General features: G+C 46.8%; 1 protein-coding gene across 1 annotated transcript in view; it reads left to right on the forward strand.

Annotated features, from left to right (window-relative positions):
* Positions 1–24476, forward strand: part of FAM171A1 (family with sequence similarity 171 member A1) — an 80141-nt gene that overhangs the window by 40379 nt on the left and 15286 nt on the right. The window contains exons 4-5 of the mRNA XM_077758403.1: positions 3641–3799; positions 8246–8422. Of these exons, the coding sequence (XP_077614529.1) occupies positions 3641–3799; positions 8246–8422 (336 nt within the window). The remainder of the gene's footprint in view (positions 1–3640; positions 3800–8245; positions 8423–24476) is intronic.

A 24476-nucleotide genomic window follows, 5' to 3' on the forward strand; every position in this document is an offset into this window, starting at 1 on the left:
GTTTCATTAACACATGATGAAGTTTTGGGGTGATGGCGGAGTGGTCCAGAGCCGGCCACCAAGAAACAATTCTTGAAGACATCTTTGGTGGGAAAAAGGTGATTTTATTAAAGCACGGCGCAGGACCCGTGGGCAGGGAGAGCTGCGTGAGGGTTGTGAAGGGTAACTCTTTACATACCCTCAGGTGGGGAGGGGGTCAGGGATGGAGTAAGTCTCTAAGGAATTTTGGAAGCAAGGTTTCCAGGACCTTGAGGGGCTGGCTGTTGCTAGGGAAATGCCATTTATTACCATTTAATAAAACCTCAGTCACGAGACCCTTCAGATGTATCTGGGGGGCCATAAGCATGGGGCATGATTGCCAGCGCATATCTTGGGGCGGTTGAGATAAAGGAAGCTGACTTACAGCATCCTCGAGGTTGGGATAACGTTAAGCTAAGGTTCTCTTTTTGCCTCCTACAAAGTGTCATCCTTGAGGCAGCTGAGATCCTAGAGGGAGGTCACTCTACTGGCCTCAAGGACTTGTCAATGGGCTGTCGTCAGTAAGGAATTTAATGTTTCATTTGCCTTTGTTTCCCACATCACCATGGCAAGCGCTTAACCCCTTGCTTTGTTCTTGGGTAGCTGGGAGTGTCCAAGGAATATCACACACGTCCCCCCTGGGGTGGGGGATGCACCAGCCTGCATTTTGCCCTCAGGCTGCCCCAAGCTCGCTCATCACACAGACCCTGAGCATTCAGGGGATGGGGATGGAGCCCTGAGTTTGAGAACGGAGAAAATTTGAAAAACCGCTGTTGTAGGGAATGTGGGAGAGGCTCCCGGAGAAGACCTAGCCTGCCCTGACCCCTTCTGTCCCTCCCCCATCCCCAGCCCATCACACCCCATCCTGGAATTACAGAAATCTGGCAGCGCTAATACAGGAAGATGAGCCTGAGGTCATGACCGCTCCCCCAACCTCCCACAGACACTTTATATTTCATTTACATCGAGGCTTAGAGTAACTTCGACCCTTAACATAACTCCTCCCATGTGTCTTCGGTCATTCAGCAGGCAGAGGTCTGGCCTTTGCTCTGCTCTGTGTCGGGGAGTGTGTTTGGTCCCTCACAGACAGGTGTCCATGTCATGCTGGTCACAGCGTGTGTCCAATCGGCTGGACAGGCTGCATCCCCTTCTAGTAAACCTGCCCCGGGCACCACCTTCTGTGCCCCCACCTGCCAGCCACAGCAGATAGACCCCAGATGTCTGGCCAGTGACCAAGTTCTCTGGCACAAAAAGGGAAGGGGAGGCAGCAGACGGGAGAGTGGGGAAGAGGGGTGCGGAGGGGAGTGAGATGCATCTCCCACTGACATGCATGGTATGCCGGCTGCATGCCTGTTAGAGAGAGGGGTGAGGGAGAGAGGGAAAGAGATGGGAGGGAGGGCAGGAGAGACAGCCAGCGGCCCTTGAGAGCTGGGGTACAGTGGGGTCTGGCGTCTCCCAAGTTCCCGGCGAGTCCCCATGAGGGCCTCAGTCTGAGTCCCCCTTCACCTTTGAACACCTGCCCTTTTCACTTGGTCTGGTTTGAGTAGGTTTCTCTTCCTTCCAGCCAAAAGAGCCTTTGCAAAAATCTCAGCCTTCCTGTCTCACAGGGGCTCTTCCTGAGGCCTGGAAAGCTACACATGTATCTCACCCTGTTCTGGCTCAGCCCTCATGAGGACAAGTCTCTCTATGCCCCGTCACACTTTAGAACACTTCAGAACTTGCGTATCTGCAAGTTCTTTGTTTCCCCCACTGTGTGAAACCCAGGCAGGCACCAGCAGCATTGTTTAGGCCGAAGAACAGTGGAGAAAGGGAAGTAAGTTCTCAGAAAGTTCACTCTCATTGAAAACAACACAATAGGAGCAGTGAATGTTGTTATGTAGTCGGGGGTTAGGAGATGGAAAAGGAGGCCTTGCCTTTGACTTTCCATCTCTGAGTGCAGCAGGCGGAAGGAGAACAGAGAAGCAGAATGCTCCTTGCTGGGCGTGGGGGGCTCCTGGGGGACGCGAGGTGTCCCAACTCTGTGCAGACCAGGAGGTGACAGGCAGAAGACATCAGTCTTTGGTGAAATAAAAAGAAGAGACCAGACTGAGCAGAGCTGGGAGTGAACAGAGACAGACACTTGGATGCTGGTGCATCCCCGTGGGTTGTTATAGGGGTACAGAGAGGAAGCGGTGGTTTGAAACAGGATTGCGTGTGGGTCCAGTTAGTTTCAGTGGAGGTGACCAAAGACAGAGGAGTCATGACTTTGGACATCTGGCTCCCATGGGTCCTGAAGCAGGGCTTGTGTTTCATGGAGCGCAGAACCAGTCTTCGGAGACCTCTAACCAGTGATGCGTAGGAGGTACGGACAGCATCTGGCTCTCCGCCATCTTGGATATCACACTCAAGCCAGCCTACCCCAACTCGATGTCCATGGGGCTTCTGTGGCCTCACCTGTAGAAGTGAGGTGTGGGCTAGTTGATCCTTTGGACTCTAAAACTCCCTTATGCTAGAACCATGTTGGATAAGCTTATTCCCCACTGAAGAGTTTCTGATCCAGGGTTAAAAGGAACCATGGAATCGGCATAAAGACCATCCACTCAGGGCAAGGCTATGGTTCCTGACTGCCCTGGACTGTGGGGAGGGTGCCCCCAGCCGACCACAGGGAAACCACAAGCCCTGGGCAGACTGTGCAGTGACTCCAGCGCCAGGGTGGATCACTGCTTTTGAGGAATCAGTCTTTTAATCCACACAAGGGTGTACTTTCAGTGGTAAAGCGCTATCACTCCCAATTGTATTCATTTTTGTCTTAAGGGTGTTTTTGCACCTTAAGGATGACTTAGCACCTTGACTGACGTCTCGCAGCTGTCACCAGAGCATTAGGTAAACACGGGTTCGGGCTTTGCAGTCAATACGCCACGTGGAGCACAGTCGAACTGCAGGTGCTGTCAGATGCTGACTGAGTGGGCCCACGCCGTCCTTCTGCACACAGGAGCTGTGTGTGACAGAGCCACGGCACCTCCACTTCACTCCCAGGGTCTCGTCCCCAAATCGTCAACCTAAGCTGCGCACCCCCCGCCGGCCAAGACTGGATGCCACATGGCTGCTTCCTCCAGAGGAAGGGGTTTCGTTACTGTTGGGCTCTTGTTAGTAATTCTTGCCCAGGCTGCACACTTACTCCCTTGGCTCTGCTGTGTGGTGTGTGGAGTGAAACCAGATTCTACCAGAAGATGCAGGAGGCTCCTGTAACAGCATCAAAGGGTATCTCTTGCTTTGTTTGTGTAAAGAGATGAATTGTCATCTACTCCTTTCCCTCCTGTGGACTTCCTTTCCCTAAACGCCACCCCCCATGCATAGGCAAACTGGGCAGTGAAAAGCTTGCTCTCAAACAGGACTTGGGAAAGCTTTTTGTTAAAAACGCAAATGACATCCTGTGTCAAAACAAATGTGACAATGGGCTATTATTCCTGTCCCCATAATAGCATGTTGTCACATCTTTGCGCCCCGCTGTGACTGGGGGAGGGGAGGAGACGCGGGGAGGAGGCGGGTGGAGGGGAGGCGTGCCAAAACGTGGAGAAGCACTTCCTGGTTTCCTTAGATTGACTGCCCCTTCGGGAGGTAACTCACAAGTTCATTTCTGCAGGTGCCCGGCCACAGCCTCGCGTTCACTTCCAGCGGAGAGCCCTGCGGCTGCCTGAGAACACCAGCTACAGCGACCTGACGGCTTTCCTCACTGCCGCCAGCTCGCCCTCCGAGGTGGACAGCTTTCCTTACTTGCGAGGCCTGGATGGGAATGGAACAGGTAACCGGAGTCTCTCCCCTTCTCAGCTGGGGCTCCTGTGCTTGAATTTTTCTGTGGGGCTGGAAGGGTTCCTACTAAACGGAAGAACCGAAGCCGGGAAGTTCAAGGGTGTTGAAACTGTGTTAAGGAATCCAGTCGACACCGCTGCAGTGTATTCTACTGACTTTGTCTGCTTCAGTCATTTGGACTCCTGTACCTTCTGAGCTCCCCTCTGGGAGACTACACAGATTTAATTCAGAGACGTGCTTTTCATTGAAATTGTTGTGTTTTTGTTTTTTCGAGTGTAAGTAAGGTCAGAGTCAGAGGCTCTCTGCCCCTCTATCCCACTGGCCCCTGGAGTCTATAGGATGCACTGCCCACCCACACACCCCTGTGTCACAGCAGGGCGGGGGAGGGCTGGCACTGGTCTGGGGCAGAGTGTGGGGACACGGGGGTGCCATTTCTAGGATCAGGAGCCTTTTGGGGTGGGTTCCTCTGCTCTCCGCCGTCTATCCCCATCCAGCATGTTCTCACATCTTCCCATCCTCTGTGCTGTTATCTCTGCCTCTACTTGACAGACACTGGCCAGGCTTTGAAGTTGATTTGAATCCTTTCCTGACAGACCTCGAAGTGAGCTCTGTCAGTGTCACCCTATTCTGGCATGACACACAGAGCTAAAAAACAAAAACAAAAACAAAAACAAAAAAAAACAGAGACACTGGAAACCACCAGCCAGAGAATACGTAATAATTCCTTATCAGTGAAAGACCGGTTCTCAGCCAACAGCGCACTGGGCACTAACCTGGTCCCTCGTCCCAGGCAGTGGGACTCAAGTCCTGAATCATTTCTGGTCTCCCCTCTTGTCTTCCCCACACGTCTGATGTGAAACCCAGAGGCTGTTCTGGGTTAAATCCCAGAGGTAAGGAGGTGACTGCATCTCCCAGGAACGCTTTTATTGAATTTCACTGAGCTGTCCAGGGCTTTGCATAAACGGATCTCGGATCCTTCTGAAAAAGTTCTTTATACCTACAGCATCTGATCCGTTGTGTAGAATGCTGACAGGTTTCTGGGGACCGATCAGGATGACCTGGTGATCTGTTCCTCGCTTTTGTGGCACCTGCCTGTGGCACCTGCCTTCAGAAATGCTGCTTCTTACTTCAGTCTTTGCCCGAAGATGCAATTAATGCATCTGTAATTGGCCATGAGGTAAAAATGTGTGGTGGCCACTTTAAGTAAGTATTACCAGGGGAGATTGTTGACTTTTCCTTTAAGCATACAGGCCTAGGAGAAAAGTCGTATTTCCGGGAACAGGAAAACGTACAATTTGAGAGCATCAGGCACCCTCTACCCAGTCTCCCCAGTAAATAGTGCACAAGCATAAAACCCTACCTTGGAGGGGCGACCTCATTCCTCAGAACTCTTTAATTTTTCTGTGCCCCACTTCCAAGAGCTCTTGAATAAATTATGGAATCCGAGACGATGGGCAAGGGAGAAGAACACAGAGACGTAGGACTATTGATTTCAGAGGAGTTTGTTTTATTTTAAAATGACTGTTATTTCAGGGAGGAAGAAAGAAGGTCTTTAGAAGGTTACAAGCAACCTCTTTTCCACTGAAATAACTGATACTTGACGCGGGAAGGATCAGACCTCGTTTGAGCACTGCTGGGAAAGGCGGCCACCCCACGGTGTGTCCGCTCACACCCCAGGAGGGCGTGGGCATGTGGGCTCGGCTCAGCACCCCCACATCTCATCAGCCAGGGGCCTGGGTCTGGTTTCACATTGTGCATAGCCTCTCTTCTGCTCCCTCCCACCCCCCCATTGCTTGCCTGCCTCCTGTTTGGTAAAATGCATCTAAGAGATTGCAGCTTTGTGTGAGGGCCTGGCCCACGCATGCCAGGGGGGAGCGGCAGGCCCTGGCTTCACTAGAGTCCAGCAGAAGTGCATGGAGCCCACAGGCAGGATTGGAGAGCACTCCGCAGGCTGGTCTCCCCAGAGGGTCCTTGGTGGTGTCTGGATCAGAGGGAGTTTCCAAAGTCGTAAATGGAAAAACTGAGCCACAGGGAGATTTGGGCCACTTCCTCACTCGCCCAGCCACGTCCACGTGCTCCGTAGTGTCCTGGCGTCACACAGGGCAGCACAGGCCCCAACCCTGCACCTTCAGAGCATCACAGTCCGCACTCTGGTTGCTAAGAAATTTCTTGCACACGACAGTTCTGACATTCCCAAGCGGTTCTCAAGAAACGACTTCTGCTAGTAACTCCAGGAAGACAGAGTAGAGTCAGTAGAATGACGAACATCCAGCAAAGTTGGTAGCTGGACGCAAAGCCAAGCAAGACCATAGGTGCTCCTTGGGCAAAACCCCTCATGTTAAAAGTGACGGGCCCGAGGCCTCCTAAGCTTGGTCCGGTGGTGCTGCCCCTCCCCCTGCTGCCTTTGCCTGACTCCCGCTTTCTTGGGACGTGACAGGAGCCTGGTGACATCAAGGGGGAACAAGAAGGAAAGTCCTCATTATGTACAGAACTCGGTGCTTCCTGTAGAGTTGCAGTCTTACAACAAGGACTGGAACGCAAACAATCGAGCCCTTCAAAGTGTGGATCGTTCCAGAATAAAGAAAGGGTCCAAGGGAGGGTGTTTTAGAAGGCGGGGAACAGGAGTGGGCATTTAGCGGCGCACTGAGAAGGCAGGAATAACTCCCTGCTGCGTCTTCTAACAGAGAACTTGTAAAAGCACATTGAATCTCCAGAAGCTAACGCATATAACTTTAAATTAATATGCCCTTTTCTGCAATGCTATGCTTACTTCTCAGTGTTTAGAGCCTAGCCTGTTTCTTTCCATAGACTCCTGGGTAAATCATCTAGTCCAGATAATGCACATGAGAAAAGCAAATCCCAAAGGGGCAAAGTAACTTACCGGAGCCACGGACACAGCTAGTGGTGCCTCTGGGGCCTCAGCCCCGGCTTCCTGGGCCGGGAATGTGCAGGAAAATAGGAAGGGAGAATCGAAAGGTGACGAGTGGGGAATCAGGAGGCAGAGTTAAGTGGGAGGAAGGGATGGGGGGTGAGTCCGGAGCATTTACCTGCTCTACCTGCCGCTTCCCTCTCCTGCCTCATCCTGCCTCAGGTTCACTGAAAGCAGCACTTCCTGATTTGAAAACGTTATCGATCGATAAGTTGTTGATACAGAGTCTAGTAAGTTTCTTAATTTCTCTTTGTTTGCAGTCCTGTCCCATCCAGAGAGTCTAACAGAACCTAGGGAGCTACACCGGAGACCCGGCTTTGCCTCTGCCTCCCCTTTGGGCAGTTGGCACTGTTTTAGGTCTCATCCCAGAAGATATTTTGACCAGAAATAGGTAGATTCTGGGGTTTGGCTTTCTGTTCTTTACAGCGAAAAGGCTAGACTAAGATTTCACAACTTGAGCCTGTGATTCCAACATGGACCTTTTAACCAAATTCCCATTACCATGCCTGTTCCTTCAATGACAAACAGATGGCTATAAATCGTAAATGGTAGTGCTGCTGTGATCTATATATAAATTGCTCTACAAAGCGTTTGGCCAGCACTTGTGTTGAAAACTCTAAAATTCACTACATTTCCCTTAAATGTTTACATCTAGTCCTAAGTGGTGGTTTGCATCGGCTTGAGTAGTTGATGGGTAGATACCTAAGTAAGTAGCTTAATAAGAAATCCTGTAGATTATATTCTAATGGAGCTTAAATGTCTTTATCACTGTGCATTTGTCATTGTGCTCAAGATTTGAAATTATGACAGTGAATGTTTTGTGTGATATTACATTTCACTGCAGAAAAATTGCTCTAAACTGAATCGCTTAAGTGTATAAATACAATATCACTGTCCAGAGCATTCCCTAATTTATCCATAAAGTAGACAGTCATTAAAGGCTTGGCTTGGAGAAGAAAAGGCCCCAATATAGAATAATTGGCCTGTTAAATTCCTTTTAAACAGATCACAATAACAATGGCAACTAAAATAACTCCTAAATCTTTCCAGTCCGGAGTTTTCAGTAGGGTACTTTTAGTAGAAGTAAGTTAATATTCTGAGGCGCTCCTTGAAACAACTGCCCCCCTTCTTTTTGAAAGTAGTCTGTAATGTGAAACATTTGGTTTCGTTATGGTGATCTGCTGAGTAATTAATGTGTGGGTGGGGCTCACTTTGTATAGGGGTTGATTTCAGAGAGTTCTACGCATACGCTCTTCTGACACCATCCAGGAGTCTCTTCCTTTTGAGGCCCTTTCTGAAAGCAAAGCCCAGTAGTTAGAGTCAGCAAACCTGAGCTTCGATCCCAGATCCAACCACGAGGATTTTATACACGCAAAGTGCTCAGTGCAGTCCCTGGCCTATAGGAGGCCCTTGGTGAATGGTGACTGTTACTATCTTGTCGCTCATGGTTGCAGCGGCCCCACATCGGGCCTTTCTGTGCACGTGATGGAGATTCCGTCTTGCTTCCAGGAAACGGCACCAGGTATGACCTGACCCCAGTCACAGCCGTCAGTGTCCACTTGCTCAGCAGTGATGGAACGCCGGTGCTGGTGGACGGCCCCATTTATGTCTCCGTGCCCCTGGCCACACCGAGCAGTCTGAGGCACAATGCCTATGTCGCGGCGTGGCGATTTGACCAGAAGCTGGGTAAGCATGGCTCCAGTGATTGGCTAGCAGGTGACTTCATTACTGTTTGATTTTTCCTTTTAAGATATCTATGCAAGTCTCCTTTCCTTGAGGTTACTGAATTCCGCTGCCCACAGCGTATTTCGTGGCTTCTGGTAGGTGAGGCTTAATTCCACGGTGCCAGGCAGGCACACTCTTTTAGAGGGTGTTTTGGTTTTGGTTTTGTGTGTACATTTAAGTTAATTGACTTGAATCTTTATTAGAGCTAAAATTGGCCCCCTAATCTTTATCCTTTTATGCTCTAGCTTCCATGATCTCTCATGGTCGTGTGGGTTTCTGTTTAACGCAAAAGGAAAAACATTGCCAACAACATACCAGAAGAGAAAATAAAAATTACCCATAATGCCACCACTGGGAGAAAACCACTAATAGTAGTTGGGATTATATCCTTCTGGTCATTTCTCTCTGCACATACATGTTCGTTATCTATTGGTGCCTAACAAATTGCCCGAAAACGTAGCAGCTTTAAGTAACAGTGCACATCTCTTATGTCACATTCCGAGAGGGTCCGGAATCCAATCACAGCCCAGCTGGGGGGCTCTGGGTCGGGTTCTCCAACAAGGTAGTGGTCAGGCTGTCAGCTGGGGCTGCATTTGTCTCGAGGTCTAGGGGGCGGCTAGCGGCCGTGCGTCCAGTCTCACTCACGGGTGTTTTGCGGGCCTCTGCTCCTCACTAGCTTCTGGCCAGAGGCTTCAGTTCCTGCCGTGTGGGTCTCCCCATAGCATGCCTTACAACATGGCCGCTTGCTTTCACTAGAGCCAAGGATCTGGGAGGAAAAATAAAATAAAGTAAAAATACAGAAAGACAAGTGGGCAAAGTGGAAGTCACAGTCTTTTATAACCTGATGTGAAGTGAAAGTGATACACCGTCACTTCTTTTGATGTGTTGTTGGTCACAGAGCCCAACACTGGTACCATGTGGGGTGGACCCCACAAGCGTGTAGACACCAAGAGGTGGGGACCACTGGGCCCTCTCAGAAAGGCTGCCTTCCACAAAATAGATTTTTAACAGAAATGGGATTGTACGCTAGGTACTGCTCTATAACTTGCTTTGAAGAATCACTTGTGTGTCATAAACATCTTTCCATGGCATCAGCTGTTACTCTGCAATGTCAAAATTAATGATTGCATAGCATTTCATTAGATGGATGTGTCATAATTTGGTTGCTCTCCACCCTGTAATTAGAGAAAACATTACTATTCTTGCCAGTGCTGTAATGAATATCTTTGTAGCTAAATCTTTAGGCCTGGCCATGATTATTTCCACAGGATAACATGTTAAAGGAAGTGGAACTGTTCGATTAAAAATATACATGGGGATGGGGTCACCTGGGTGGCTCAGTCGGATAGAGCACGCAAGTCTTGATTTCAGGGTCGTGAGTTCAAGCCCCATGCTGGGCATGGAGCCTACTTAAAAAAATTTTTTAACGTGTACAAAATTCTAGGAATGCCAGGGGTCCCTGGGTGGTTTGGTCAGTTGAGTGTCTGGCTCTTGATTTCGGCACAGGTCATGGTCCCAGGGTCGTGGGATCAAGCCCCATGTTAGGCTCTGCACTGAGGGTCTAGCCTGCTTGGGATTCTCTCTCTGTCTGTCTCTCTCTCTCTCCCTCTCTCTCTCTCTCTCTCTCCCTCTGCCCTTCTCCCCCACTTCTCAAATTAAATAAATAAGTAAATAAGTACAAAATTCTAAAGCTTTTAATACACGTTTCCACATTTTTCTCTAGGAAGTTTTACACTTGACACTCAACCCAACAATGTAGGCACACCTGCTCATGCGCTTAGATTTTCCTACCACCTGCATCCATCTACCCCTCCAGTTCTTAGAAGGGTTCCCATGGAAGTTGAGTTTGAAAACACCAGTTTTGGGATACCCCAGTCCAGGATTTTAATTTGTTAGAACATACCTAAAGATTATTGGGAGATGTTTGATAGCAAATGTGTTTTCAAAGATAATCAATCTCTTTCCTTGAGTAGGCAAATTATAGTTCTGGGAATTTATATCTGAAAATAAATGCCCGTTGTGTATCCAGGGTTTGGTGGGGTTTGGTTTTGTGTTGCTTTGCTTTGTTTTACTTTCCCAATAACTACTAACAGACGCCATCATAATTTGTGTGGAATTCTCTGATTGTACGAGACGTACCAACTTTGACATTGAAGAATGGGTGGTGCCGCTGCAGCAACATGTCCTGCTCTGTGAGAGACAGGCTACCGCTGACGTGTGTTCTCCACAGTGTAGTGACTTTTGGAGACGCTGTGATGAGGGTCAGGACGGAAGGAGCCCTGCGCCTCCCAGAAGACAGACTGGGAGGGGTGTGACTGAGAGAATCTCAGAAGAACACGGGAGAAAGGATGAGGAGAAGGGAGACAGCTCATATTTTGTATCCTGAAAACCTGGATCTGCTTGTAAGGCTGTAGGTCCCACCTGGAGCAAATCACTGTGCCCGTTTTCTCATTTGTATAAGACATGCATTTGTTGGGGCTCTTGTTCCCTTATATATTCTGCTTCTCTCCCTGGACCTCCCAGTCGGCCCCACATGTGCCCATGAGCAACAGCATGGCATGTGGTTAAGAGCAAGGGCTCTGGGGACACACCGGATTGGAAATCCAGCTCAGCTACCCACTGGCTGTGTGGCCCCAGAGGAATTATGTAACCTCTCTGTGCCGTAGTTTCCTCAACTATGAAACCCTCAACTGTCAAATGGGGTTGATAATAATAGTACTTAATGTCGTTACAAAGAGTGTATCAGTCAGAGTTCTCCAGAGAAACAGAACCAAGAAGGGGTATGTGTGTGTGCGCACAAAGAAGGAAAGAGAGGGATTGATTTTAAGGAAGGGGCTAACAGATTTGTGGAGGCTGACCAGTCCAAAATCTGCGGGGTGGGCCAGCAGGCTGGAGACCCAGGGAAGAGTTGATGTTGCAGTTTGAGCCCAAAGGTAGTCTGCTGGCGGAATTTCCTCTTCCTCGGGGATCTCAGTCTTTTTCTTAATGCCTTCAACTGACTAGGTGAGGCCCACCCACCTTACAGCCTAATCTGCTTCACTCAGCCTCCTGATTTATATGTTAATCTCATTTTATCTTTTTGTGTTAATCTCATTTTAAACATGCCTTCAGGGCAACCTCCACATGTGTTTGACTGAATATCCCGAGACAGTGGCCTAGGCGAGTAGACACAAAAAATTAACCACTCCAAGGACTAAATGAGTTACTATTTGCAAGAATAGTGTAGCGCAGTGCCTGGGACATAACAAGGACACCCTAAGAGTTTACAAAGTAAGCAGAAGTCTCCCCGTTCTGTAGGCTTTCACGGACTGGGCCTTCCAAACCACTTCCCCAGATGTCTCTGTAGCCCAAGTCTCTCAAAGGATTGTTCTCCACATGCTATTTCCATTCCTCAACCCACCACAATCCCACTTCTGCCACCCACTCTTCTGAAACAGATGTCACTGAGGCCACCAGCAGCTGCATGACTGTGAAGGCAGGTGACATCTTCGTCCTCTCAGTGCCTCTGCCATGTTTGGTGGCTTCCGTTCCTTAGTGAAGGGCCCTCCTCCGTCGGCTGTCTGACTCAGTGTCCCCTAGTCATCCTGGTCTGCTGGCTGCTGGACTCTGCCCTACACCCAGTTCTCAGCTTACCTCATAGCAGTTGCTGGGGCATCTAACCACTTCGCACAGGGTGCCCCCTGTGCACCCAAGTCCTCTTCTCTGCTCTGTGTCCCTGACCTTCTGTTAGACATCAGCTTATGGATGTGCCATAGGAAACTCAGGTCCTACATGCCAAACCCATCCACTGCCCTCACTCCAGCATTTAAACCTCTTCATTCCTATGTCTCCTCTCTTGATTCATAGTATCTTAAGATGGGGTCTTAGGGCGCCTGGGTGGCTCAGTCGGTTAAGTGTCTGACTTCGGCTCAGGTCATGATCTCACGGTTCGTGGGTTCGAGCCCCGCGTCGGGTTCTGTGCTGACAGCTCAGAGCCTGGAGCCTGTTTCAGATTCTGTGTCTCCCTCTCTCTCTGCCCCTCCCCCGCTCATGCTCTGTCTCAAAACTAATTTAAAAAAGACGGGGTCTTACCATTTCTTAGTGATCAGGGCATTTTAATATATTCTGATACAACATTTGTACTTCAGATGACTATATACAGGGGCACCCGGGTGGTTCAGTCAGTTAAGCATCCAACTTTGACTCAGGTCATGATCTCACAGCTTATGAGTTCGAGCACCACATCATGCTCTGCTCTGACAATGTGGAGCCTGCTTGGAATTCTCTCTCTCCTCCTTTCTCTCCACCCCTCCCCATCCACACTTTCTCTTTCTCTCAAAATAAATAAACTTTAAAAAAAAAAAGAGGTAGGATAACTTCTTTAAAAAAAGAGAGAGAGATGGCTATATACATAGACAACAATGGTGTACATACGTAGAGAGAGAGCGAGCCTGTGATCAGTGGTCCTTATGAGGGAGACAGGAGGAATCAGAACCAGAGAAGACGGGAGGAATCAGAACCAGAGGAGACGGGAACGTGGTAATGGAAGCAGAGATTAGAGCAATGTATTTTGAGTAAGGAGGAAGGGGCCATATGTCAAGGAATACAGGCGGCCGCGAGAAGCTGAAAAAAACAAGGAAACCGATTTGTCCGCTGAGAGGCCCCAGAAGGAGTCCACCCTTCTGACACCTTGCCTTCAGCTCACTGAAACTGACTTCAGACTTCACCTCCAGAACCGTTAGAGAATACAGTTGTGTTGTTTTAAGCCCCCGAGGCTGTGGCCATTTATTACTGAAGCAACAGGAAATAACATAATTATAGAAGTCTGTGAAAATGAAGAAATGTGCATTGTTATGCAGCCTCTGAAATATAAAATCTCCCGTTCCCCGTCTCTTCTCTGGAAATAATCCCCACAGCATTGAGCCTTTTGCCATTGGGAATTGTTGTTGGGTAATTGATCTATTTCCATTTAAATGATCTTTTTAACCTCGCATCTACTGCAAAAAATGTAACTGCCAAATTCCTGGTTATAACAGATTGTATGTGTACACAGAAAAGCCAACATTTAGATAGTCATTCAAAAATAATCAAATGAATTGAAATGTGTTTTCTGAAAACCTTAAGGTTGGATGGACATTTCAAAGAAACCTATGTTCTTTAACTTCCTGAACTCAGGAAAAGTCTACATATTTCATAAGGTTGTTGTTTTTTCTACTATTTTTTCTTTTCTTAAGGTTTTAATTTTGTTAGATTTAATCAGTAATATAATTATTTAAGTAGAAATTAAATTATCGTGGGGCACCTGGATAGTTGAGTCGGTTAAGCATCCAACTTCGGCTCAGGTCATGATTTCACCTCTTGTGAGTTTGAGCCCCGCATCGGACTCTGTGCTGACAGCTCAGAGGCTGGAGCCTCCTTCAGACTCTGTCTCCCTCTTTACCTGCCCCAGCCCCCTCTGGCTCTCTGGCTCTGTCTGTCAGAAATGAATAAAAGTTAAAAAAAAATTTTTTTAAGAAATTATCTTAGTTAAATAAAAAGTTCCAAAACAGGGGTATCAGATTAGGAAAAAAGTAGGAACACATCTTAAGCATTTAACACTACTTACTAATTAGAATCTACTTACGATTAATTCAAACACAAGAATCACTGCAAACCATTTTAACACTTTAAATTATCTGCTTTTGAGGCAAACCAAAGTAATTGTAGTTCCAAACTGTCTAACAGCCAAATACAGCAATCTGTAAACCCATTACAAATTGTTGGGGTGCTTGGGTGGCTGAGTCAGTTAAGCGTCTGACTTCGGCTCAGGTCATGATCTCATGGTTTGTGGGTTCAAGTCCTGCATCAGGCTCTGTGCGGACACCTCAGAGCCTGGAGCCTGCTTCGGATTCTGTGTCTCCCTCTCTCTCTGCCCCTCCCCTGCTTGCACTCTGTCTCAAAAATAAACATTTGAAAAAATTTTTTAAAAAGAATTGTTCACCTAAATCAGGACCAGAAGATAAGAGCAAAGCCAAGAATGGTTTTTACTTTCTTTTTAGTGTTTCATTTCTGAGAGAGAGAGAGAGAGACAGCATCAGTAGGGGAGGGTCAGAGAGAGGGAGACACAGAATCAAAAGCAGGCTCCAGGCTCTGAGCTACTGTCAGCACAGAGCCTGACGCGGGGCTTGAACACAGGAACCATGAGATCATGACCTGAGCCGAAGTAGTCAGGACACTTAACTGACTGAGCCACTCAGGTGCTCCTGGTTTTTACATTTTTAAATGATTGAAGAAAGAATCAAAAGAAGAAGAATATCTCCTAACACATGAAAATTACATGAAATTCAAATGTAAACACCCCTAAATAAAGTGCTATTGGATGCTGTGGACTGAATGTTTGTAGTGCCCCTCCCCACAATTCATATGTTAAAATCCTAAACTCCAGTGTGTTCTGAAGTGGAGCCCTTGGGAGGTGATTGGATCATGCGGATTGAGCCCTCTTGAATGGGATTGAATTGAATGCACTTAAAAGAGACCCCAGAGAGCTCCCTCACCCCTTCCACCCTGTGAGGACACAGCAAGAAGACACCATCTTTGAACCAGGAAGTGGGGTTTCACAAGACACTGATTCTTACAGCACCTTGATCTTGGACTTCCCAGCCTCCAGAACTGTGAGCAATGCATATCTATAATTCATAAACCACTTAGTTTGTTATTTTTTTTTATAGCAGCCCAGAGAGACTAAGCCACTGGAACACAAGCGTCCCCGCTTCCGTCGGGTCTGCGTTGAGTGCTGTCTCATTATACCAGGGGGTTGAGTCATTGAGACAGAGACTAGGTGTCCCCACAAACTGAAGATACTTACTATCTGACCTTATACAGAAAAATGTTGTGATCCTTGATCTCAGAGGCATTCAAGAGGGAAGCTCTTACCATTTTAGTCTTAGAATGCAAGTCGATTCTACGCTCTGCAGGGTCGAAGTGGGGTCCCCAGCGCGGCCACAGTCTGTACCTCCCGCTGCCCAGGTAACCCTCCAGCATTTTGCCAGGAGCACATGTGGGTGCTCAGAGCGATAACAGCTTCGTTATAGGGCAGGACTTCAAACTCTGGAAAGAAAGACAAAGTTGTTTTGAGTTCCATGGACTCTGTTTGAAAGATACATTTACATTTTGGAGCACCTGGGTGGCTCAGTCGGTTAAAAGTCCAACTTCAGCTCAGGACATGATCTCATGGTTCGTGAGTTCAAGCCCTGCTTCAGGCTCTGTGTTGACAGCTCAGAGCCTGGAGCCTGCTTCAGATTCTGTGTCTCCCCATCTCTATGCCTCCCTTGCTCACTCACATGCGCGTGCACATGTGCTCTCTCTCTCTCTCTCTCAAAACTAAATAAACATAAAAAAAAAAGGAAAAAATACATTTACATTTTAACACTAACTCAAATACTTCAATCTATGACTGCCAGATAACAAAGTTTACTTTTAGGAGAAGGACCTATAGATACTCCCTTTCAAACACCACTGTTAGTGTGGAGTCAGTATTTGATGCCGCCATTTATTACTGTGGTCTTTTTATTTTTTTAATGGCTACAATTGTCTTTTTTTCTCTCTCTCTCTTTTGAAACAGGCAAAAAATTTTCCATGCTAAAAATCAGCATCTCCATGCTTCAACCCACACAGTTCGTCGGAGAGTGACTTAATAGATCAGCACTCTCTGAGAACATAAGTAAAGTTGGATTTTGTTTAGTCAGTTAGCAGTATGAACTGGATCATTGTTCTGTGCCCTCTCCAAAAAATGATCTTTTTGAGAAGTGCAACTTGTATATGCTGGAATTGATACCTCGGCTGCATTTACATGCAGCCACCGAAGCTGTTGCATTAAAATGCACTTGATTTGTGTTGCAGGAGAGGACTGTGTGGTGAGCGTAGGTCTTTCTTTGGAGGAATTAGTGGATTTCCTTCGCTTACGATCTTCTCACAGCGCCCTGTTGGAAAGTAGAACAATGCTGGTGTCAGGGTGACGGGCTAACGTGGACAGACCTGTGTCCTCATCCATATGGGCAGGGGCATACTTTGTTCTTGGAAGAAAGCAGTTTTCCTTCGCCCCGTCTGGCAAAAGAAGTGTCATCGTCATGGTGAATGCGTCTTAGCTGACGCTTTCTGGGCAGGGGGAGACAATTATGTCAGCTCGCTTTTCCAGGCATTTACTCTCGCCTATAACTGGGACAGCAGATGGCTGTTCGATGTTCTGGGTTGTCAGACTGTGATCTGACTCGTTGCCCTGGGGGAATGGTCACTTCTGACCATGCAAACCAGGTCAGTGGTTTAGATTTCAAGTGAATGACTCACATTGACTGGCACAGAAATCAACATTCTGGATTCTGTAGGGGATATGTTTCTGCTGTTTAATGATAACTTGGATTACTGGCTTTGAATACGCTCATTCTAATGAGCGTACTCAGAAATAAAAGCATCTCCTAAGTGAAGCTACATTGTAGAATCCCATTTTAACTGCCTTCCCAAAACACAGCCTGCAGAGTGTGTGTGGGTTGCTATAGAAATGGTGGTCACTGAAGCGCCCCTTATCATGCGTGGTGCATGTGTGTCAGGCGCTCAGGATCCCCACTCATAACTGGCCTGTAGTGGGTTTGTCTCCACCTCAGATGGCGAGCATTACTGCTGATGGTGCACTCTTTGAACTAGTCCATTTAGGTAAGTCACGGCCAGCGTGCCCTTGAAGGTGAGGCTTCATTTAAAATGTAGATCTGGCTGTTTTTCCACTTCATTGTTTTTTGGGGGAATAGGAAGGGGTGGGAGTTCTTAAAGCACTAAATTCTGTTTAGAACTTTCAAAAGATGAAAATAATATTACTGCCTTATCTTTTTCTCTCTATATCCTGAGCAACACGTCAGGAGGGGGAGGTGACCTATCACCTACTAAGATGTCGTGACTGAACGGGGCGCCTGGGTGGCTTAGTCGGTTAAGTGTCCGACTTTCGCTTGGGTCATGATCTCGCGGTTCGTGGGTTCGAGCCCCGCATCGGGCTCTGTGCTGACTGCCAGCTCGGAGCCTGGAGCCTGTTTCAGTCTGTGACTCCCTCTCTCTCTCTGACCCTCCCCTGCTCACGCTGTCTCTCTCTCTCTCCTAAAAAAAAAAAAAAAAAATTAAAAAAAAAAAAGATGTCGTGACTGAAGTACAAGGATGGACTATATTACGTGGGGTGGGCCAAAGTTAGAACAAAAGAGGGGAGTTTGTGTTTCTAGTAATTACATGTGTTGTATTCATTTTAGAACCATACATACCGTCCCTTATTCTTTCAGAAGGAACAGACTCTGTAGTTAAGGGTAGTACAAAGAAGACTGATCCATCTTAAGTGTAATGTTAGTATATCCCTGAGAAAGATTACCTGAAATGGTCTTCTGGCCATGAAGCCTACTTCTTTGAAACAAAGAGCTCTCAGGGAAAGAGTCTCCACTTTCCCACATGTTAAAATTGCCCATAAAAGTCAGTTCAGCGTTCTCTTAGATATGTAGGAGATACCAAGGTAATTTACCTGCAAAGAAAGTAGGTTGAAATGATGCAAAGGGTAGAAAAGCACTGGTGGGAAGAATAGGACTTCATTTGGGAAAATGGTGGCAATCCAGTGAAAACTTCAGGTTACTGGAAATCTCGGCTGCCACGTGGCCAACGAACTGGTGTGTTTTTGAGACACAGATGGGCCTCTTTTTGCTGATACAGACCATTAGCATCACAGTTGGGAAGCCCTGATCCCGTTGTCCGAGGGGTGTGCAGTCAGGCCAGGAACACATGCACTGTTGCCCGTGGGGAGAACGGATACACAGTGATCTCAGAACATGGACATTTGTTTTTCAGTGTCTCCTAGCAACTCAAAAAAAAATACATTCTTGTGATATCAATCCATTCCTAGGAATCATTAAGCCTTTTGTGTCTTTCACCCCCCATGGCTCCAAAATGAGAATTTTCAGAGAATAATGCCATCACATCAACTATATTGTAGTTCTGGTTCGGGGACCATTTTTGTTTTGAAATCTTATTCTTCCAGACTTAATCTTCCTAAAGTGTCGTTTTATCTACAGAACTAGAAGCTCCCGTGCTTGAGTTTAACCAAAACTGTTTTGGGCAGGCTTTACAAATGACAGTTGCCCTTTGTGGTCTTAGAGTGTGGTACAGATCAGTGTGTTCCCCCGGAAAGGAAATGTCTTACTGTCGACCTCTCATTCCTGCTTAGGGAATATGCATGTTGTGGGTTATCTGGGTCAAATTTGTGTCCCCTGCCAGCGCCCCCAACACCTAGAAACTTCTAAGCCTCCGTGCTTCGCTGCCTCTTGGCCTGCGTTCTAAGCATAGCATCTAACATGCTCATTCTAAGATCAGCCTGGGTGAAGAATAGGATGGTGGAGCTCTCATATTTTACTTCAAAACCGAATAATTTTTTTAAAATGGTTTTTAATGTTTATTTTTGAGAGAGAGAGACAGAGTGCAAGCAGGGGAGGGACAGAGAGAGACACTCACAGAATCCAAAGCAGGCTCCAGACTCTGAGCTGTCAGCACAGAGCCCGACACGGGGCTCGAACTTGAGAACCTCGAGATAGTGACGTAAGCTGAATTTAGAGGCCTAGCTGACTGAGCCACCCAGTTGTCCCCAAAACCAAATAATTTTAAAATGTCTTCTGTTTTCAGTTATCTCCGTTGAAATGGATAATTAAAGTGAAAGGTATTCATTCATTCATTCATTCATTCATTCATTCATTTTGAGTGAATGTGTGCATGAGCAGGGAAGGGGCAGAGAGAGCGAATCTGAAGCAGCCTCCACACTGTCAGTGTAGAGCCTGATGTGGGGCTTGGTCCCACAAACCATGAGACCGTGATCTGAGCCAAAACCAAGAGTCAGATGCTTAACCAACTGAACCACTCATGTGCCCCAAAGGGAAAGGTCTTTTTTTATTTCTTTCATAGTTTATTGTCGAGTTGGTTTCTGTATAACACCCAGTGCTCATCCCAACAAGAGCCCTCCTCCATGCCCATCACCCCCTCCCCCTCTTCCCCACCCCATCAGTCCTCAGTTTGTTCTCAGCATTCAAGAGTCTCTCATGGTTTGCCTCCCTCCCTCTCCCCCACTATTTTTGCCCTTCTCCTCCCCTATGGTCCTTCGTTAAGTTCCTCCTAATCCTCCTATACGTGCAAGCATATGGTATCTGTCCTTCTCTGCCTGACTTGTTCCACTCAGTATAACACCCTCAAGTTCCATCCACGTTGCTACACATGGCCAGATTTCATTCTCTCTCATTGCCATGTAGTATTCCACTGTGTAGATNAGGAAAGGTCTTTGTGATAGAATATTACATTGGTAGTACAATATGTATCAGGAGTCTACAGGTTATAGGCAACATGAAGCCCAGCAATTGAGACAGCTGGGACTTGGACACTGGTTCCTCCTAGTAACCAACTGAGTTACTAGTTGTGATGTTGAGCAAGTCCTTTAACATCCCTGGGCCATGAAATGGAAACAACAACTGGTACTCAGTAAAGAGCTCTGTGCATGTTCGCCATTATTATTATAGTCATCACTGCTGTCGTGGAGCCCATATTTAGTTTGTGCATCTTGGGTGAAGCATGATACAAGGAAGAGGGACCGGTACAGTGAAGTCCTAGCGTCTTTACTATCCACTCTCAGCCAAGGCACCGTGTAGCTGGTAGCCCCCAGTATCCATCCCGATTGGTTGGTACCCCTATTTCCTATTTCCACCAGTTGGTCCATGTTTTGAATGGCATTGCGGTTTCCCTATTCCCAAATAACTCTAAAAGTCTAGAATAGGTAGCGCTTTTTTATTTGAGCAAAGCAAGAGTAAGTCCCCTGCTGTGCCGAGCAACTGTTTGCCCAGGGCACAAGTCCGGCCAGCTGCTGGTGTCTGAACTTCAGCCCAGCCCTGCTCTTCCTGCTCGCAGCTCCATGCCCTGGGTCTTGACAGCACCTCATGCTCTTGTCCCCACGTCACAAGTGAGGACACCTAGGAGGAGGACTGGGGAGGGACCAGGAGCCCGATGTCCAGGCTTTCCTGAGTAAGATTCTAGATTTTTCAAACTGGAACCTATTGGCCCAGAGAGCTTCTCTTGGGTATGGGAATTGTCCGCAAGGATTTTAAAATCGCAGGTTTGGGTTTTGATGATAATCTTGTACAACGCCACATGAAAAATACTCTGCATCATCAGGATTCAGTATAGAATTTAAGGGCCATCAGATACTCTCATTGCCTGGATGTATACGTATGAATAGACTATTGGGTAGGATAGAATCACTGAGAGAAAATGGAACCAGAGTAGCTGCCATACATCAAGGACCCCACCATATTAAGGAAAAATATTTTAAAGTATGTTCACAGAGGAAAATTTCTCGGCAAGTTGAGCTAGAAAAAGGTAGCCAATCATTGGCATACCACGCTCAAGAGAAGCCTCACCCTTCACAGTCATGTTCATGTGGCAAGTGATAGCCTGCTTCTATTTCTTTTATAAACTCATTTTGATTTTATATTTTTATATGAGCTATACTCTTTTATATTAGGACATATTTAACACATAATTTTATTTATTTATTTATTTTGAGAGAGAGAGAGAGAGCTCATGCATAAGCTGGGGGAGGGCCAGAGAGAGAGGAGAGAGAGGGAGAATCTCAAGCAGGCTCCACACTGCCAGTACAGAGCTCGATGCAAGGCTCAAACTCACAAACTGTAAGACCCTGACCTGAACTGAAATCAAGAGTTGGGTGCATGACCGACTGAGCTCACCCAGGTTCCCCAACACATAATCTTTTAAACAAGTTGAACACATTGCATAAGAATTTTATTCCCCTTCTAAATTCATTGTGTACCTTAGTCTGGTCTGGAAATCATCAGAAGGAAAGATAGTCCTGTCCTGGTATCTACTTTACGCAAAGCTTCATCAACAAGCCATAGATTTAATCTTGGAAATATATGCATTCCTGAGAAAACCTTTTAGATAGGCCGTTTTAACTTTTGGAATAAAATTCTACCTCTTGGTAGAATTGTGTCTCTGCCCCTTGGGCTGAGCAAGAGGGACGGCTGCTCTAAGCCCCCCACTTTACAGGACCTCACTCTGGACCTCATCCAGCTATGCCCTCTCCCCATGGGATAAGGCATCTACTGACCCAAAAGGATGTGGCCACCTGGAATCTGAGACCCCATTCTAGCAGACCCCCCAGGTGCCCTAGATCCCAGATGTAAGCTGATTTCCAGGCACTCTACCCCATGCCCTTCTCCCAGAGGCAGACCTCTCTGCCCGTCTACACATGCCATGTACATATCCTCAGGTCAGAGGGGTGGCCAAGGAGTGGCTGCTGGCTGGGGCATGAGCTTGGACATGGAGTTGGGAGTCCACATCCGTGGTCATGAGGCGGAGTGTGAGTTGGGAAGGCGGATAGGCCACAGACCAACTCTCCTCATGCTGTTCGTTCTAGAATGCACTCTTTAAAGCACTGAAGAATTCTACATTCAGCCCTAGCCTTTAGGTTGTATAAAGTTACGGTTGGGAGGGTAGGACACTTTTATTTAACCACACTATCACTTGCTCCGTAACTTTTAAATACTTAGATATGTTGTAATGGACATCCATTTATAGTCTTATCTTGAGTTCTGCAGATGTTAGGGGTGAGCCTGTCCTTGGGCAAATCACTTACTTCTCTGAGCCTAGAGTCTTCAGTCTCAGATATAAGATTTAGAATACCTACCTTTTAAGGTTGTAGAAGACTGAAAAGCAATTATGTCCATAAAGCATCTAGCACATTACCGGGTGTAGATGATATCCTTACTATGTTGATTCTTTTTGCCCCTTATCTTGAATCAGCCTGTTAAAATTGTTTGTATCCAGGCACCTGGGTGGCTCCATTGGTTAAGCATCAGACTTTGGCTCAAGTCATGATCTTGCAGTTCCTGAGTTCAAGCCCCGTGCTGGGCTATGTGCTGACAGCTCAGAGCCTAAAGCCTGCTTCTGATTCTGTGTCTCCATCTCTCTGCCCCTCCTCCACTTGTGCTCTGTCTCTCTGTCTCTGTCTCTCTCTCTCTCAAAAATACACATCAAAAAAATTTTTAATATTTAAAATTGCTTGTATTTACACACGTGCACATACATACACAGGACGCACACATAGAATGTGCTTCATTAGAGGTATCTACAGAAGCACCTTGCTTGCTCTCCAGTATGACATGTAGACAGAGCTGTACCTGGCAGCCCAGTCATGTCAACTGTGCAGTTTGAAGTGGGCCTCAGTTCAAGGAGAAGAAACACAGCATTATTTGGGGAAAGCCTTTTCTTTTCCCACCCATTCTTAGCTGAGCTTATCCACTAACAACGCGGGTATTGCTATAAGACAACGTTTTTCACCACTATTCTCAAAGCAACCTGGGAGGCGGGGAGCTACCATCTTTCTTATTAAGAAAGAAGCCAAAACTCTGCACACTCAGCGCGCGCGTGCGCACACACACACACACACAGCACCCCAGGGGGTGCAGAAGGAAAGAAGCAAAACATGATTTCCTTCAGATTCCAGATCCCTCCCTTTTCTAGTGGATCAGATTTTTGTGCATTCCTTCTTCTATGCCAAGACTTGATGTGGCATACTAGAATAATGGATTGAATCTGGGAATGCAAAACAGCCCATTCCCAGGTGGGTTTAATTTGGCCCATACAGTTGGTTCGGGGGCAGTTGTTTGTTTGCTGTGTTTTAACTTACTGCCAACATTTAAAAATGAAAGATTTCCCATGGAATTCTTTTCTTGGCTTCTCTTTCTTAAAAGTCGAGCCGTCCACTCATTTTAGCGAATATTTATTGAACACCTTGTTTGTGCCGTACTTACTCTGCTTCAGGCTCTTGGGATAAAGCAATGATGAGCCAAGCCAGGGAAGGTCTCTATGGATATGAAGCTTTTGTTCTAAATGCAGGAGACCATGAGCCAGTTTGCTTCATAGGATGCAAGTTTTGTACAACTGTTAAGTAGCGTGATGTCAGAGAGGATGCTTGGCTGGTCAGAGCCTTTGGAGAAGTGACACTTGAGCTGAGATCCTGTAGACATCTAGGAGCCTAATGGATATATATTTGGGGGAGGGGAACATTCTAGGCAGACAGAAAAAACAGTCAACATAGGTCTTAAGGTTGGGATCTGTTTGGCCACGTCAGCAGCCAGTTCTGTGGGTGGCTCTGCCGTGAGGGCAAGACAGCATCTGTAGGCATTTGAGGAGGTTGCCACCTGCTGTTCTGGCCAGTAGTCTGACATGGGACCAGATTGTTTTTTAAGTAGAGTAGAAATATTTCTGAAGTTGCTTTAAACACCCCATGGCGCCCCATGGCAATATTATGGGAAGCGGCTTCGGGGTTTCCTTGAAAGAATCACAACACCCCCAAAAGTGCAAATAATTTACAGCTTTGCTGCTCAAAGCGTGGGGAGCTTGTTAGAACCATGGACCCACTAAACCTGCATTTTAATAAGGCCTCCGATGTACCAGGCTCTTGAGCAAGCACTGGTTGGGAGCACCTTACCGCATCTGTGCAGATGTTTGTAAACATCTCTGTTATGCTCTCCTTCATTTTGAGTGAGTTTTCTAATGTGGGGGATTAGGGGCTGTGCCTTCTACAGTTCTGGGCAGCTCCCCCCATCCAATCCCTTCTGACGTATAATTGCAAGATGGATATTGGATTTAGTGAGTAAAGAACAAAATTTCTCCATATGAGCCTAATTAGCCTATACTCTGACACAGGGTATCTGAGTAGAAATAGCTACTTTCTAGAAATTTATCCATACCTATTATACATCTGAAATTCTCTCATTGAACTTTATTAATGCTATTATGTATCCTGATATTTCTGGCTACCTATTTAAGGCATAGGGCTTTCTGTAACTTTGCCAGAATCTTTATGATTTACCTACTTTTCTAAAAACTTGGTTCAGTAAGTCTTCTGATAGCTCAGCTAAAGCTTAAAGGAAAAAAGAAGAATCAGTTGCTTAGATTAAAGTTATTTTTAAGAATCTACTTC

The sequence above is a fragment of the Crocuta crocuta genome, unplaced genomic scaffold (genome assembly GCF_008692635.1).
Source record: "Crocuta crocuta isolate KB4526 unplaced genomic scaffold, BGI_CrCroc_1.0 scaffold32, whole genome shotgun sequence".
NCBI classification, from domain to species: Eukaryota; Metazoa; Chordata; class Mammalia; order Carnivora; family Hyaenidae; genus Crocuta; species Crocuta crocuta.